Raw genomic sequence first — 18982 nt, forward strand, 5'->3', positions numbered from 1 at the left:
ACAATGAGTTCTCGTCTATTCCGTAATCAACACGGACGACACAGAGCAGTCCTAAATTCTAGCTGTTAATGAATGATATAAATTCTAGCTCATCGAACTTGCATCAACAAGTTCTTGCAAATTACAAGGATGTGAGGAATCCTGGAAAATTAAACAATTTAATCAAATCTTATCATTTCTTGGTAAAATTCAATTCGTTAATCATCATTGCTTTCCTTTGCTCGTCGAGCTTGCATCAATAAAGTCTTACAAATTACAGGGGATCAAGAAATCATTAGAAGATTAAACAATGTATAATCAAATCTATATGATCTTTAACCGACCAATGAACTCTAAAATTATTCTAATTTGGCAAAATATAATTCGTCAAATATCATTGTGTTCAATTTCTCATCGAGCGTGCAACAACAAATTCTTAAGAACTGTAAAAGTAATCGAGGAATTCTGGAAGAACAAACAAGGTAATCGTATCACATATTTTCTTTACTCCACCACTAAACTCTTGATTATGCTAATTTGGTAAAATGTAATTTGCTAACCATCATTGCTTACAATTACTCACTGAACTTGCATCAATAGGAACAAGTGAAGGCCGCATCCAACATACGTAATTCTGAACTGTCAATTGTGTGAATTAACTCTCATTTAAGAACTGCATTTCTGCATTGACTAGGTTTATTTTGAGACGAGTGTCTATCAGAAACAACCTCTCTACCCCATAAAGGTAGATGTAAGAGGTACGAGATAAGGTCTGCGTACATCCTACCCTCCCCACCCCAGACCCCACTTGCGGGATCACCCTGAGTATGTTGTTGTAACTCATCTAAGAACTCAATCACACAAAATCCCATCAAATACACCAGAAAAGAAAATATTTAAGCAACAAGCTCTTTCTAAATGAAAAAAAAAAAAGGATAATTCAGAGCAAAAATGAAAAGAAGACAAATTAAACCACCTATATTTCAAGTGATCAACAAAAATTAAAGCACAAGCAAACATGATAGGAGTATAATCAGCCATAAATAATAGCCAAACAAAGAAAATAACAAATTCCATCAAATATACAAAAAACTAAAAGGAAACAATCTTTATGCAAGTAAAATAATTCTACTTTTCAGAAACGCTAAAAAAAGTGTTAGCAGTTAGTTACCTTTCCTTTAAGGTTGTAACGGTGCCATTCAGTTTTGAAATGAATTTTTTGTTCATTTTCGTCAATAAACTCCTTGTTACAAGTTAAGCCCCTCATTTCAAATCTTTCTTTTTTCTTCTTTGTTGGATTCAAAGTTTGAGTTAGGATTCTTTATAAATTTTATTCCATGAGGGTGTACGAACACAGCTTTAACAAATTGTACATAGAGCATTCGATATTGTACACTATTTCACTAGTTAAGGACACGTGGATTCCACATCTCTTTTTAGAGAACCACGTGGAACACTTCACATATAACAACTGTTTAACAGTACTTAGGTTTAGTCTTTGTATGGTGAGTTGAAAAGCTTTCTATTTTGAGCCTGTCTTCTTTCTTCAATCTAACCGTGCAGATCTATATGGTCTGCTGAGTTACTTCTCTCTATTCAGTGTGATTTTTTTTGTTTTGATGGTCTTTGATGGCCTGAGAAAGGTAGGTTATGAGGCTCTCGAAATTATGCATGTGTTCATTTAGACTTTTGTTATTAGTTTTTTTGGGGCTTATTTTACACATTTCTTTCTTAATCAAACTTTATTATAATCACTGCTTGCTGGTTATTGTTAACTTCCACTTCGTTTGACGAAATCTGTTAGTTTCGTCTCAAGCATTTTAGTATGATTTCAATTTAGTTTCGTCTCAAGCATTTTAGTATGATTTCAATTTAATGTCACTGATGACAGTTGTAGCTCAACATCTTGATAGGAACTAGAACAAAAAATTTAATCACTTTAATATTGTCAATGTTTTTTAGCACCTTTGCTGTAATTTTCAACTGAAATCTGAGTAAATTTACTATTTTCCTCCATAGCTCAGTGATTCTTTAATTTGTTCCAATGTAAATGGTTGTGGATTAGATTTATGTGTCTTACAAGTAAACGTGCATCTTTTCTTGAAGCACAAGCACCATAATTTAGCTAAGTTTTGATTGAATTAAGTTCCGTTCCCTCATTTTTCATACTTTTATATGCTATTGATCTCTTCAATCTGCCCTAAAGGACCCCAGTATCCACGCATTAATGAGGCAAGAATCTACATACAATATAAAGCTAGGCATAAACAAGGTGACGTGACACCTCTATATGGCCAGCATTGGTATTTATATTTTTTCTCCATTTTTTAACTTTTTTCTCATCTATTTCCCTTATTTTCTAATTAAAGTATTAAATGATTAATCATATACTACTACAATATTTATTGAGAACCAATACACATTAAGTCAATTGATTCTATATCAGTTACATGAGTACGTTTAAGTTACAAACATATTTAAATTCTCTCCTTATTTAAAGCTTTTATATAAAATTTCAGTTATAAAATTAATTCTCACCCTTTACAATGAAGGACTTTTTATCTTACAAAATTCTTTCAGTTACAACTTTATGCATGGATTAGTTAGTTACAGAAGTTGAAAGAATTCTTGCATCAATTAGGAATTTAATAGGTTTCTTCATCATTAAATTATGAACACCACTTTATAAACAGATATACAATATGAATCACCATGTGCCTTTGTAAAAGAATCTATGCATGTGGATATGCAGAAATAGGTAAAATATAAAGAGTGAGGTTAGGGGACCAAGGCCATTTTCTACTTTCGAAAGGCATCAATATCTTGTGCTCCTATTGAATCGACCAATATGAATAACTCTTCCTTCATTCTTCGAAACACCATACATCAGTCATAAGGCACAACAAAAAGAGGTCCAAGGCTTCTACCAAGCTATTAAAATCTCATCGATACGTAGGGTGAAGCAAGAAGAAGATAAAGGAAGTAGCAGTTAGAACTTTTGCAAAAGTTCTGGCCTGCAGCTACCACCAATTTGATGCATTTTCCAATATACATTCATGTATGAATGTGATTATTTTTTCCTTCTGTCATGGCTACCTTTTTTTTTTCTTTTTCTTTGAAGCACTTCGAATTTATAGGAGAAAATAATAGTGTTTTAGGGAAAAACTGATTTTCCGGTAATGTGCATAAAATTAGGAGATAATGAAAACATAGTTATGGGAAAAAACAAAAGGAAAATGAAAACAAACAAAGGGGAATAAGGGGGGAAAACAGTGGCGGAGCCAGAGTTTTCGGTAAGGGTGTTCAAACTTCGAAGAGGTATATACATATAAAAAAAAAATCTACCGATGGGTGCACCGAGAAATTTAAGTCAAACTATATATAATATTAAGTCAACTCATAAAAGTACTTGTTATAAAATTAACAATAGTACAAATCAAAACTAATGTAAAAGTCAACAAACGAAATTCTTTTAGTGAAAGTATAATTTGAATATGTTATTCAAATCGTTTGAGAAGGTAAATAATTAATACTAGATACTTTTATTTATATAAGCCACTACAGAATCCCAAAAAATTCATTATTCATGTAGTGCATTTTATTTAGAAGACTAAAATTCTGTAGTATTTAAAAATATTTTCCTATTGAAATTTCAAACTGTATCACAAGGTATTTTAATTCGAAAAGATATAATCCAACAAAAAAAAAATTGGAAAATAGAGCTAGGCAACTGTGTTATTATCACCAGGATATTCACAGACAATGAAAAGGGCGTTTTTACTTTGCACCTAATCTTTTTATGCATATAAATCAATTTTAGTGCAAAGACAATAAATTAATTCTCTTCTTTAAATAATAACAAATTATTATTCTCATCAAAATTTTAGTGTTCTTCCAATAATAATAGAAAGAGCCCTTACAAGAATTATATTATACGAGGGAATCATGTTGTTAAAATAAATAAAAAATATAAAGGAGGAGAGAATATTTCAAAAGATAAAATTAGTAAACAATAAAAATAAGATGCTCCATTTGAAATTAAATTGTTGATGTCAAAGATGGGCCTTAGTATGCAGCCCAAGCAGCCCAGCTAGCAGAACACTACTTCGTTTTGGAAAACTGTAAAATCAAAGGCGAGACGAAAGGAATCAAACTCGTGACCCTGGGGTAAATTTGAACACCCTTGACCGCTGAGCCATCACGGTTGGTATTATCAAGGGTGTTCAACAGTTTGCATTTATCCGATATATACAATATATTAACTATATATACAATGTAATTTTCCGGCGAAGGGTGTTCGGCTGAACACCCTTCCACTAGTGTAGCTCCGCCCCTGGGGGAAAAGGAAAGGAAAAATCCCATACAATATGGGTGAAAATAGAGTTTATTAGCAAATAATGATTCATTTAGTTCGTTCCATATATAGTGTTAGTTTATTCCATATATAGTCTCCTTAAATTTATAGAGAACATTAATGTGTTGATCTAATGGTAGGGAATATTATTTAAGGAAAAAAAAAAAACTAAGATATTCTTAAAATGTTATGAGGAGAATAAGGGGGGAGTTGTCTTCTGATTTAAGATGAAGTTTTGGGTAAGAAAGGAAGCTGCCAACGGTATTGATTGAAATGGAAAAGAGATGTATAAAGAAAAAAAATGAGAAAAATCATTTCCTTTTTGGGATTTCTATTTTATTACATTTAGGTCATTTTTTTTAGGAGTATATATACACAAAATTCATATAAAAGAAAAATAAAACGGAATGCATAAAAAGTATTGGTAGAGACTGAAATTCCTAAAAATCATCTTCGCAAAACTGGGTACTATGTATTATTATAAATAATTGTAAAAGAAAATATTTCTACTTGTAATTTTGGATGCATATGTGTGAAAAATTATCACTTATCTATAGGATAAATTTACGAAAGAATTTATTTTGTTGATATTATTTAGTAAATTCATTGATGCTTTACGCGACCACGCAAAGCGCAGGTAAAATTACTATTGTAACCGAAAATATTTATATTTGTAATTTTGGATGCATATATGTGAAAAATTATCACTTATATTTTGAATAAGTTTACGATAGAATTTATTTTGTTGGTATTATTTCGTAAACTCATTGATGCTTTACACGACGGAGCGAAGCACGGTTAAATTTACTAGTATATACTAATTAATCATCCTTTCATTCCCTTTTATCCGCAGGCACATAAGTGAGCAACATCCCATTCTCTCCCAGATCAGTTTTCTGTATGTTTCTCTAGTAAGCTCACTGGAAAAGTGACTCTTAAGGTTACCATTTTCTATCATTTGAGTGAGGGTATGATTTAATAATTTTTTCATCAGAATTTCCACAGATTTATTTGCTGATATTTCATTGGATAACTGCTGTAGTTTTTGATCACATAGATTTTGTATTTAACATCCAGTGTGTTGTAGGCTCATTCCCCACTTTATTTTTCCTCTCAAGTTCTCTGTCACCTAATATTTGATATACTTGTGAATATACAACTTTAATTTATTTTCTCCGGATATACCTTTGCAATGATAAATTATAATTGGTATTGCAGGTGTTGCAACTGGAGAATAATCTCCAAAAGCAATTGTAGTGATCTTATTTTTTCCGTAACTTGGATTATATACCCCAAATCTGGAACTAATAGAATTAATTATTACTTTTGTTTCTTCTGCTTCATGTCTACTCCCACTATTATTTCAAAGTTACATCTCTCTAAATTGTCATATTTAAACTTGTGTTGTCATCGTGAGCTCAAACCTGTAAGACGTGTTAGGCCCGTGCTCAGCACAGACATCCCCCTCTAGTACATAAATAAAGGAAAGTGTGCTACAATTGAACCAAAGTTAGTTACTTGAGAGGTAGAGAAGAGATCAAGAGATCACACCGACTGCGCCTGGCTATATTGTTTCAATTGTAGCACACTTTCCTTTATTTATGTATCATAATTTTCTCATTAATATATATATATATATATATATATATATATATATATATATATATATGCTATGAAGAGTCAAACTAGTGACTAGACAAGTTTATATATCAATTTATATATATATATATATTATGCTATGAAGAGTCAAACTAGTGACTAGACAAGTTTATATATTAATTTGGTTGGTCAAAAGTCCTAAGAGTTTGTCTCAGACGCGGATTTATGCAGATACTATGAAGCTTCTTCATCTCAAAGTGGGGTAGCATCAAGCATGACCTAGTCATAATAATTAAGGGCGGGCTACTAATGATCCATTTTTTTGCATGACGACTTCTCAAAAGTTATACTTATAATCCGGGTTGCGCATTGTAGGGGTCCATTTTTGGACGCGCCGCTCCCAACATAATTTTTTTCATTTCCAGGGGCTCAAACTGAGACCGATGGTTAAGGGTGAAGGGATCCCAACCATCTCATCACACCTCATGGTTGTATAATTCTCTCGTTATTATGTCACTAATAATATATATATATATAGTTTCGAAATGTCAAACCTTTAGTGAGGAGGTTCCGGTGACATAAACTTTACTCATACTTAATTAATATGCATTTTTACCTCTATTTGCAATTTCAAAAGAGGGAAAAAGAATTAAATCCATGGAACGAAATATTGGTACCGTTTTAATGATAGCAGGTCAAATTCTTGGTTAAGAGAGCTGTTCAATGTTGACAATTTCTGAGCGCATTAAAGAAATATTTTCAGAAACGTTTAATTTTTCGAGAGTCAAACTGCATAAACTTTGACCAACATTTTAAGATGTATATTTTCATCTTATTAATGTGAGAATATTTGCAACATATAGTATTTTTCGTATAGTTTCCGAACATCTAAATTATAGTTTTAAAATATTGAATTAATCTAATTTAATTAGCTCCGAGGATCGAGAAGCAAAACGTGACAAGTAAAAGTGGACGGAGGGAGTACATGTTTCTTACTCGATTCACCTGTTTCCATTGACTTAGATTTGGATTCAGCTCTTTAACAAGACTGAGAGAGAGTTTGATCGGTTTGCTATGTAACTTTGAAAGTTGAAGTATTGATCATATGTTCCAGAGCCAGCAATGATTATGTTATCCTTATATCACCTCACAACTACTTTTTTCCTCCTAATCTTGGTCACTATTCCATCATCTAACAGCTTTTTGTTTGAAGGGGAGAGTATAAACTGTGAAGGTACTTACAACTGTGGAAGTATACATGGTGTTAAGTATCCTTTCTGGGGAGGTGGTGTGAGATCAAGATTATGTGGCCGAGACGATTACTTACTTGAGTGCAAAAATAATGTGTCGTCCACTTTGCCTGGTCCTTACTTCTTTAGAAAACACACAAATGGCTATCAACCTTCAAAATTTCGTATACTGACTATTAATGAATCCTCAACTCGAATGAGGATTGTGCACGATAAACTTTGGCATAATGTTTGTCCAAAATCTCCTTCCTTTTTCAATCTCTACGGGTACAATACCACCTTAATCAATGGTCTTAGGTTAGTATTGGTGGATCAAGTTATTGGTTCGATTGTTTGGTCTGAAAAGTAGTAATTATATATTTTAGAACTAACTTCTAAATTCTGGATCCATTACTGCAGGTACGTCCCAAGAACTACATTTATTAACATATACTACGGCTGCAATCCTGAGGTCCTTTCACACGTACAGCTGCCTAGTAATATTAATTGTTCTGTAAGAGGAACAACCAGCACTGGTGTTTTCTTTGCCGATGAAATTGTTGGAAATTACGTTCGAGGATGTTCTTTCAGCATAGTGGTTCCTCTTGTTTCTACTGCTTATCAGCAACTCTGGGACACAACTCTAAGGCTGCAGGAAGCTGTGAATGAGGGGTTTGAAGTGGATTACAGTGATGCCTCAGGTGGCTGTTTGGCATGTCAGGATTCAGGAGGTACATGTGAATTTGATCAAGCGTTTCGTTGTCGTTGTGGAGACACAGTTCTTCCTTTTACCTGCCCAACAAATGGTAAGCCAGCTTTGATGCAACCAAACACTAATTTTGCAAGAAAGATTCATTTACTCAAGTTGGCAACAGGTATGACTCCCTTACTCCTACTTCATGCTCATATTTAATAAAACAATTGCAGCCTACATGGAATTCAATATTTCTTCACCCCCACAAAAACTTTTCCTTCCTCTGGTAATAGGAGTATCAGTTGCTGGAATTGGGATGTTAATGTGCTTTGGAATCTGGTACACACAGTATAGAAAATCATTCTACAAGTGCATAAGATTAATTAACGGCAAAACCAAAGATCAGAGTCTAGAGGGCTTACTTAAGCAATATGGATCTCTGGCACCAAAGAGATACAGCTATTGGGAAATCAAGAAAATGACATCTGGATTCAAAGATAAGCTTGGTGAAGGAGGTTATGGAGGGGTCTACAAAGGTGAACTTTTTGATGGCCGCGTGGTTGCAGTGAAGATTCTAAAAGCATCTAAAGGTGATGGAGAAGAATTTATCAATGAAGTTGCAAGCATCACCCAAACTTCTCATGTGAATGTCGTATCTCTTTTAGGATATTGTCTTGATGGGAGAAAAAGAGCTCTTATTTATGACTTCATGCCAAATGGATCCTTGGAGAAATACATATATGGTGATGGTTCTCTCTTGGGGCTGCAGAAGTTGTATCAAATTGCAGTTGGAATTGCTAAAGGATTGGAGTATCTTCACCGCGGATGCAACACAAGAATTTTGCATTTTGACATAAAGCCTCATAACATACTCCTTGATGAGGAATTCTGTCCTAAGATATCAGATTTTGGTTTGGCAAAACTATGCACCAGGAAAGAAAGCGTTATATCCATGTTAGGAGCACGAGGGACGATTGGTTATATTGCTCCTGAAGTAATCAGCAGGAGTTTTGGAGGAGTCTCACACAAGTCTGATGTCTATAGTTATGGAATGATGGTTCTAGAAATGGTTGGAGGAAGAAAAAATGTCAATGAAAAAGTGAGCCATGCAAGTGAGATATATTTTCCTTACTGGGCATATCAGCACGTTCAGCTAGATGATGACCTGAAGCTGCGTGGGATTATAAATAAAGAAGAAGAAGTAACTGCAAGGAAGATGATATTAGTAGGTCTGTGGTGCATCCAAACCGATCCAGCACAAAGGCCATCAATGAGCAAGGTTATTGACATGTTAGAAGGGAGCCTGATCTTAGAAATCCCGCCAAAACCTTTATTATGTACTCCTTATTGTTCAGGAAGACATTCTTTGACCACACAGGGATTGCCGCTGAAAGCCTCCTTAATTTCTCCATCCAGTTCATCACTTTGTTCTCCTGAAGCATCAGCTATTTCATAGGCATATATGTATTTTCACGGCTGCATGCCTAAGACGAAACTTTCCAAAAGGGTCGTAATGAACTTCAATTTGTGTCTGTAATAGTCAGTTTGATTGAAATATCTCGGTTTATGATTTATGAAGATAGTCATTAATCCTCTTCAGAATTTGAACCGCTTCTCCATCAAGAGAAGAAACATTTCTAATTATATGTAATGTGGATAGTTTCATTAGAATAATTTAGAACAGGCTCTCAAACTGCCACAGAAGTACAAAACCAGCTTGTATGGATAGTGAGATGAATGAGCTGCTCTACTTCTTCAGATTTACGCCTCATCACCCCCTCCCCCAACCAAAAAGAAAATAAAAGGTTATTATTTGGATGTACTCTTGATGAAAGAGCATTGTGCTGAAAGCAGCTCTTGAGTAAAAGAAAACTACAGCTAGATCAATAGCAAGGATCGAGCACGCAGAATCTGGATTCTAAAAAGTAAAAGCTCTCTGTCTTGCTTAAGATTACTGAACTTTTATTTTACATTCCAAACCAGTCAGTAGGTATACTACACTATACAGATAATGTACTCTTATTCCTTTGTAAAACTAATCCTACTATTCTACTGCCTAATAAACATGTACTGCTATAAAAATTAATCAGTAAACTTAAGAAGATCAAAGGGAAGAAAGAATACTTGAGGAGATCAAATTGAATTAGAATAGTCAAATAAACGAGCTGCACTGACATATATGCATTCTCTTTTACAGAGAAAACCAAGTTAATATAAGTGTGTGTAATTCAGGTTTCATCAACCAACATTGCAGGTGCTCAAGAGAAAGCTGGCAATGTGAACCAAAAACTAGGTACTGGCATTGGATGTTGTTGCAGTAACCAAATCATCAGGTCAGACTACTGACGTGGTATTCCTTCTGTGGATCAATTTCGCCCTTTTCCTTGTTCCGCTGCTACTTGTGTTTCCCAGTGCTGCTGCGACATTTAGGGATGGGTCCATAGCTAGGACCTATCGTAATTCTTACATTATTAGAGGAGCAAAACTAGATGAGATACGCTCGGGTAGGAGGAGACAGGGGCGGAGCTACAGTGCAATAGGGGGGTTCAGACGAACCCAGTCGCTTTTGCGTAGACCCTATATTGGTACTAGAAAATCCAGTGAATGTGTATAAATATATTACAAGCAAAACCACTAACAAAAATAGCAGATGGTTCAGTGCAGCGGAATAGACTAGCAAAGTCTTCTGTTTCATATGATACATTGGTTCGAAACCAACTCCAGTATTTTTCTTTTGTTTTTTGCTATGTCCTCTCTGTATATGGAGTTCAGTTTAAATAAAACTATTAGAAAGGAAATGAAAAGAAACCCGAATTATCTAACTGAAAAGAAACCAGAATTATCTAAATGAAAAGAAACAAGAATTATCTTCAATAAAACAAGAGCATTAAACAATTCAGAGAAAAGAAAATTGGGATTTGGATAAATTAGATGTTAGAAAAGTCGAACGGAACTTGAAAAAAAATCGAACGGTGTTGAGTAAATACATTCGAATAACCAAAGAAGCGAACGCCCACTAGTACTTGTTCGTTAGTTTGGCAGTTATACATTAGCTTGGGGTTTCTATCCCGACCTAGAATTTCGAACCCACAAACGTCAAATCCTAGCTTCGCCTCTGGCAGAGAAAAGAAATATCCTTGCACTGGAAGTTGAAAAACTGTCATTGGTACTAGTGATGAGAACATTATAATTGGTGGTTGTTTTTCTTCTTTTGACTAATTCTTCGCACATCGTCTTCTTAAGATTCGTGGTAACTAAGAGTAGTTAATTAATTCGTCACATAGAGTTCTCTTTAAAGGAGAAACTTATTGTCCTTAAGCAACAACAATCAAATACAGTGCCGGAGGAGAGATAATCAACGTTGACTATAACTTTTGTTTCAATTTATCTATCTTACTTTCTGTTTTGATTCGTTTTAAAAAAAAAAGTCTCTTTCATTTTTTGACAATTTTTTAATTCCAGTTTTCTACATGACATATTTAAGATCACAAGATTAAAGGGCATTTGATACATTCTACATTTTTTGAATCTAAGACCACAAGATTCAAAAGCCTTTTCGATTTTTTTAAAGTCCTTGCCGAAAGTCAAAACCAAATAAACAAATTGAAATGAAGAGAGTATAAAAATTTCAAAGTGAAAACATGGAATTTTGATAATTATCCAAAATATTTTTGCCTCCAACGGCTTTACACTTCTTAGACCAGAACGAGGAAAAGGTACTAGTACAGGCAAAGAGAGTGAGTCCGGAGCTAAAATGACTTATTTTTGTAGCCATTAGCTCAAAATAGTATGTTTTTTTTAGACTAAACGAAATACCCACACTGTTCCGGTGCCGAATGAATTCTTGCATTTCGCTACACATGTAGCGAAATGCAACAATTTTTTTTTTTTGCAGTTCGTTGTGCAATTCACGAAATGCAACAAATAATTTTTTTTTTTTTTGCAATTCGTAAAAGAAACTGTTGTTTTTTTTTTTTTTTTTTTTTTTTTTTGCATTTCGTTGTGCAATTCACGAAATGCAACAATTTTTTTTTTTTTTTGCAATTCGTGAAACTAATGAATTTTTTTTTTTTTTTTTTTTTGCATTTCATGAAATTAATGAAAGAAACTGTTTTTTTTTTTTGCATTTCGTGAATCAATGAATGAAATAGTTTTTTCGAAATAGTTTTTATTTTTATTTTATTTCGTTCATCTAAAAACGAAATTGGAAAATATATATATATATATATATTTGTATTTCGTTGATATACCAACGAAATAGGAAATTATAATTATTATTTTTTTGCATTTCGTGTATTAAAAAATGAAATAGGATAAAAAAAAAATTAGTTTTATCCTATATGTTGAGAAAATTAGTCAGCTTTATTTTCAAAAATTGAAACCACATAAGTGAAATTGACATTCACAGCTACATTACTCTGAAATTTTTATGTTGAAGTCTATTGTGCATCATCATATTATAAGTAAAGAAAACTAAAAATTTCCCGCCAATTTGGGGGAAAATTAAAATTGGAAGGGAAAAAAGAGGTTTTCTAGAAAATTGGCCCGGCCTTATGGCGGTTTGCGTTGCTAGATCTCGGAAAAATATGCAAAATCAATTTTTTTTTTGCATAAATCGGATATCCGAGCGCAAAGTTATGACTGTTTAAAGTTTGACCAATTTACAACTACTCTTTCACCAATTTACAACTACTCTTTCTCCTATATTTTTTAACTATGTTTTTATCTAATTGAATTAGATTTATATTCAAAATAAAGTTATGTTTTGATTAAAAGTTTAAGTGTTTTATTTTTTAAAAAGTAACACGCTTGTTTGTTTGGAAACTTTAGGTTTAAGTGTTTTATTTTTTAATCAAAACATAACTTTATTTTAAATATAAATCTAATTCAACAACAACAACAACAACAACAACCCAGTGAAATCCCACAACGTGAGGTCTGGGGAGGGTAGAGTGTACGCAGACCTTACTCCTACCAAGGTAGGATGGCTGTTTCCGAGAGACCCTCGACTCAATAAAAACATAGTTAAAAAATATAGGAGAAAGAGTAGTTGTAAATTGGTGAAAGAGTAGTTGTAAATTAGTCAAACTTTAAACAGTCATAACTTTGCGCTCGGATATCCGATTTATGCAATTTTTTTTATTTTGCATATTTTTCCGAGATCTAGCAGCGCAAACCGCCCCGGGCCGATTTTTTAGAAAACCTCTTTTTTCCCTTCCAATTTTAATTTTCCCCCAAATTGGCGGGAAATTTTTAGTTTTCTTTACTTATAATATGATGATGCGCAATAGACTTCAACATAAAAATTTCGGAGTAATGTAGCTGTGAATGTCAATTTCACTTATGTGGTTTCAATTTTTGAAAATAAAGCTGACTAATTTTCTCAACATATAGGATAAAACTAATTTTTTTTATCCTATTTTGTTTTTTAATACACGAAATGCAAAAAAATAATAATTATAATTTCCTATTTCGTTGGTATATCAACGAAATACAATATATATATATATATATATATATATATATATATATATATTCCAATTTCGTTTTTAGATGAACGAAATAAAAAAAAAAAAACTATTTCGAAAAAACTATTTCATTCATTGATTCACGAAATGCAAAAAAAAAAAAAAACAGTTTCTTTCATTAATTTCATGAAATGCAAAAAAAAAAAAAAACAAATTTTTTCATTAGTTTCACGAATTGCAAAAAAAAATAAAAAAAATTGTTGCATTTCGTGAATTGCACAACGAAATGCAAAAAAAAAAAAAAAAGTTGCATTTCGCTACATGTGTAGCGAAATGCAAGAATTCATTTGGCACCGGAACAGTGTGAGTGTGGATATTTCGTTGGTTATCTAACGAAATACCCATTTTGATCTAAAAAAAAAAATACTATTTTGAGCTAATGGCTGTAAAAATAAGTCATTTTGGCTCCGGACTCCAAAGAGAGTAATAACTTGTTAGAGTTATTGGCTTTAAGTATGTAACAAATGGAAGAGTTTAATGTACAGTATGTTACTTGGTAAAGATGATCTCGTGGTATAAAATTACTTATATTGATAACATATTTATCTATCTATATATATAATATAAAGCTAAGCATAGATAAGGTGATGTGACACCTTTTTATGGTCATTATTCTTATTTATCTTTTTTTTCTTTTTTTTTTTTGCAATTTTTTCCTCATTCATCCTATTAATTTAGCTTTTATTAAAAAGTCACAATCATTTTATTCTTTAATTTAACTGAACATTTAATATATATTCATGTTTGTCTTTTCATTTCATCCGTTTTGCACATTCTTTTCGTTCATGGGCCAAAGTTCAACAACCATTAATCTCCAATAAAATTGAGCAATTAATACATAGTAATGTCTAAGCTATTTATTTTCTTTTCCATATTAGTTGCTCCTCAATTTTCCTTTCACGTCTTATTGTGAATTGTGATGCTCCAGCTTTGTAGTTTGTAGCTTATGCCTAGAAGTTCAATTTTAACAATTGTTTTGGTTTGTTTTCTCACTCTATATATTATGTATGGTGAAATTTATGTAGTTGTTTAGATAGATTATTTGTTTTCTTTAATTATTTTGTATTAAATTGTGATAAGATTTTGTATTACGTGGAAGACAGAGAAGCCAAGGTAGTATTTCGTTTTTTCACATAATCACAAGTTTTCTTGTGAGATTCATGTGTTATTGGATATACCATTTTAGTTAAATTTATTTATATGCGCCTATCTTTCCCGCATATTCAAAAGGACGCGTTTTATTACAGTGGAAGGTATGTAATGATTTCGTTGAAAACTTGACAATTTTAAATGCCATAATTGATCGTACTCAGAATTTGCTAAATTTTAGTAAATTTGTGATATGCCATCTACATCGAAGTGTCTGGTACGTTCGGTGGTATCTACCTCAACGTTGGATTCATTTCTTCTAAGTTAATTATATACTCTCTGAATACATCATTATGTTCGGGCCAACTTAATATTGAAAAATAGATACCAAACCTAATTTCTTGACATGAAATGATGATTTACCTAACATTTGTTGTGAAATTGAAGTTTATAAATGATTTATCTTCATTGTTTCACTCGACAAGCATCAACCAAACATAAATCACAATATGCATAGAAATTAAAAGGACCAAAAGCATTGGTAGATCGAAAATTGAAAAGGACGGAAGCGGCTACCATCATGAAGAAGACCTTCGGATTAATATTAGGATTTTAAGAAAATTTGTTAAATTAAATATTTAATTATTAAAAAATAAAATTTATTAAAATAATTTCTAATATTTTGTTGCACTCTTTTCGTATTCCTAATGACTTGTTCACCATTTTTTTTTTTTTTCGTTCCTTACTATATCAGTTATTTTCATATTCTCTAATTAAATTGAATAAATATTGTGTAATAATATATATGTGATTCTTCAAATTATATAATATGTTTTTAATGCATGTTTCTTTAATATCTTCTTTTATAATTATGTTGACCTGATATTGTGTTTTTGATTACTTATTTTTTATCATTACAAAATTAAAGGAGGAAGAAAAATAAAATTTTGATATTCTTAAAACAAAATGAGGAAAGAAAAAAAAAAGTTAAAGATCAAAAGGTTAAAAAGGGGAAAAAGAAAAGGAGAAAAATAAGATAAAAATTACATAAGAATTCAATCATTTAGGATATACATATGACAAACGTACAAGGAAATAAATGTATTTTAAAGTTTGAATAAACGAACAAAAATAGATCGATTTTTCTTGAAATACTTTTGTTTTTTACTTTATTTTAAGAAAAAAATTTGTTTCACTTGTACGTAAACCATACAAGTATTTATAAAATATTAAAGACGCTAGTGATGGAAAATCATAGGAAAGTATATAAATTAAGTGTTAATAATCTAATTGGTTTTAACTTAAAATATTTTACTTTGAAAACTAAAATTCCGTTTTAAACAAATTTAATATTTGAAAGTCTAATTCGCGCGAAGCATGAATATATTCACTAGTATTAATATAATTTCACGTTTGAGAAAGAGACTTGTTTTGACGGAAATCTTCAAATTGACTCAAATAACCCGATTTTACAAAAAATAACCCGCTCCCTTATTTTATCCCCCAACCCACCTCGTAATATAACCCATTCTTCTTCTTTCTTTCTTTCTCGATTCTTGATAATTTGCTGGTGAACATGTTGGAGGTTACTGCTTATTTTGCTAGGAGTCCTCTCTGTGTCATGGTAGAATGTTTTCAGGCGAAATCTCAGAAGTTTGCTAATATAAGTAGTACAAATGTGCTCAACCAGTGCATTTAGTTTTAATTGATGTGCTGGGACACAAATTGGTGCTATTTACTGTAGTTTTCTTCTGATTGACAAAACTCGTTATTTCAATCGGTCATCCCTAGTGCATGAACTCCTATTACGAGTTTTGGAACTAAAATTAAATACCCAACAAGCAGTAGCCTCCAACATGGTCACCAGCAAATTATCAAAAATCAGAGAAAGAGAGAAGAAGAAGAATGGGTAACATTAGGAAGTGGGTCGGAGCGGGTTATTTTTTGTGAAACTGGGTCAATTTGGAAATTTCCGTCAAATAAGGGGTATATTTGAATACTTTACTAACGGGAGGGGTATAAATGACCCAAAATTGTAACGAAAAATATTTTTAGTCTTTAAAACAAAATATGAGGATATTTTTTACCGTTTTCCCTTTGTAAAATTGTAGTTCTGTCTGAGAACTAAGGAAGACGCCTTGCAATTTCTCCCTTTCGTTTTTCTTTGCTCCTGTCAATGATGTTTCGACTCTTCCCCTACACGATGTTGACTATCTTTTTTCTTGTCTAACTTGATTAAAGTTTATGGTCAATTTGGACATTAAAAGTTATTTTTGCATTTCATATAGTACTGAATTTCCGAATCTGTAAATATTAAAGTTCAGTAATTAAAACAGTGTCAAATATTGAAACTAATTTGAGGAATATTTTATGTGAAATGATGATTTATATTCACAAAGCTTTAACTTTTACAAAATGGTCTCTTTCAATTTATATTCAAATATTTTCATTCTTCAATTTCAACTATATAAATATTTTCCTCACGCCTACTAAGTGCTTGTTGTTATAAACTGCTTGTAAATATTGTCCGCTTTGGCGCACCTCACGGCTTTAAAACGCGTATACGAAGGAGGAGGGCCACCAGGCACCATAGCTCACTTGTATAAACTGTCCGCTTTGGGAACTTCAGGCCCCTCACGGTTTTCAAACGCGTATATAAGTAAAGGCTTCAGGCCCAGCTTATAAGCACGCACACAATCCCGTGTGCGAGCGATGTGGGAACTTCAAGTTCACAACACACCCCCTCATCGCGAGCATCGTGCTGATAACGTGTTATAAACTGCTTGTAAATATTGTCCGCTTTGGCGCACCTCACGGCTTTAAAACGCGTATACGAAGGAGGAGGGCCACCAGGCACCATAGCTCACTTGTATAAACTGTCCGCTTTGGGAACTTCAGGCCCCTCACGGTTTTCAAACGCGTATACAAGTAAAGGCTTCAGGCCCAGCTTATAAGCACGCACACAATCCCGTGTGCGAGCGATGTGGGAACTTCAAGTTCACAGCATGTCACTTTCTTCTCCATTTTAACTTCTCTATATTGGACTGCATAAATTACAGAAATCACAATCAGACCAAATTGCCTGGTTGTCTTGACTGTAACGTATGGAAGAGAAATTTAGGTACCAAATTCCAAGTTTCCTACTAATTCCTCCATGACCAAGTCAAATATAATAAATGTATAATAATTTGGCTGTCTACCTATAGTACTACTACACGTAAACCACAATTAGTTTTTTCAATTCTTCAAAGGGCAATTCACAGAATTGCCCTTCTTTTGGGGTGGTATTTAAATTTTGTCCCTCATATTTGAGGTCTTTAAATTTTGCCCTTCGGCTAAAACCCATAGGTTCCTGGTTCGAACCCCCGCTCAGTCAAAAATTTTAAAAAAAATTGCAAAACAGAGTTTAAATTTCGCTATGCCCCCTCCGGCAGACTTTGCCTTGAAGCATATATATGTATTTTTTTTTAACTTTTCAAGGTAAACTTTTAGTAATGCCTTAATTAAAAGTGTGCCCCATAAAACATAACTAAAAGTATGCCCCATAAGACGTAAGTTTTCCTTAAGGCATAACTAAAAGTTTGTCTTATAAGACAAAGTTTAAATTTTGCTATGCCCCCTCCGGCAGACTTTTAGTTAAGCATAACTAAAAGTTTGTCTTATAAGGCAAAGTTTAAATTTTGCTATGCCCCCTCCGGCAGACTTTTAGTTATGTTTAACTAAAAGTCTGCCGGAGGGGTTAGACTTTGCCTTGAAGCATATATATGTATTTTTTTTTAACTTTTCAAGGTAAACTTTTAGTAATGCCTTAACTAAAAGTGTGCTCCATAAAACATAACTAAAAGTATGCCCCATAAGGCGTAATTTTTCCTTAAGACATAACTAAAAGTTTACCTTAAAAGGCAAAGTTTAAATTTTGCTATGCCCCTTCCGGCAGACTTTTAGTTATGTTTAACTAAAAGTCTGCCGGAGGGGGCAGACTTTGCCTTGAGGCATATATACATATATTTTTTTTTCTTTTACTTTTCAAGGTAAACTTTTAGTTATGCCTTAACTAAAAAGTGTGTCCCAAAGACATAACTAAAAGTATGCCTATAAGGCGGAACTTTTCCTTAAGGCATAACTTAAACTTTGCCTTATAAGGCTAAGTTTATGCCTTAAGAAAAGTTCTTGCCTTATGGGGCATAATTTTGTTATGCCTTAACTAAAATTCTGCCCCATAAGGCATAACTAAACTATGTCTTAGGAAAAATTCTGCCTTATGGGGCAGACTTTTAGTTATGCCGGATCCGGCATAACTTTAGCTTTTCCTTAAAGATTGTATGCTGGATCCGGCATACACTCCCCCAGTCCTGTCTTGCGAAATTATTTTTTTATTTTATGCCTGAGCGAGGGTTCGAACCCAAAACTTCATGTATTCGCCCACCTTTTCCAAGCAAAGGGCAAAACTTAAAGACCACAAATATGAGGGGCAAAATTTAAAGACCACAAATTTGAGGGGCAAAATTTA

At 32.8% G+C, this 18982-nt stretch overlaps 1 protein-coding gene across 1 annotated transcript; it reads left to right on the plus strand.

Annotated features, from left to right (window-relative positions):
* Positions 1-6839: 6839 nt before the first annotated feature.
* On the plus strand, positions 6840-10051 carry LOC132609496 (LEAF RUST 10 DISEASE-RESISTANCE LOCUS RECEPTOR-LIKE PROTEIN KINASE-like 2.1). The gene is made up of 3 exons (XM_060323503.1): positions 6840-7479; positions 7582-8036; positions 8149-10051. Exons 1-3 carry the CDS (start codon positions 7055-7057, stop codon positions 9309-9311), a joined length of 2043 nt encoding a protein of 680 aa, XP_060179486.1. The 5' UTR covers positions 6840-7054; the 3' UTR covers positions 9312-10051.
* Positions 10052-18982: the final 8931 nt, after the last annotated feature.

This window comes from Lycium barbarum, chromosome 9 (assembly GCF_019175385.1).
Source record: "Lycium barbarum isolate Lr01 chromosome 9, ASM1917538v2, whole genome shotgun sequence".
NCBI classification, from domain to species: domain Eukaryota; kingdom Viridiplantae; phylum Streptophyta; class Magnoliopsida; order Solanales; family Solanaceae; genus Lycium; species Lycium barbarum.

Coding starts and splice junctions, on each gene's coding strand:
- LOC132609496 (XM_060323503.1), top strand. CDS start 7,055: ATGATTATGTTATCCTTATATCACCTCACAACTACTTTTTTCCTCCTA. Junction 7,480..7,581: donor ACCTTAATCAATGGTCTTAG/GTTAGTATTGGT, acceptor CCATTACTGCAG/GTACGTCCCAAGAACTACAT. Junction 8,037..8,148: donor TTTACTCAAGTTGGCAACAG/GTATGACTCCCT, acceptor CTCTGGTAATAG/GAGTATCAGTTGCTGGAATT.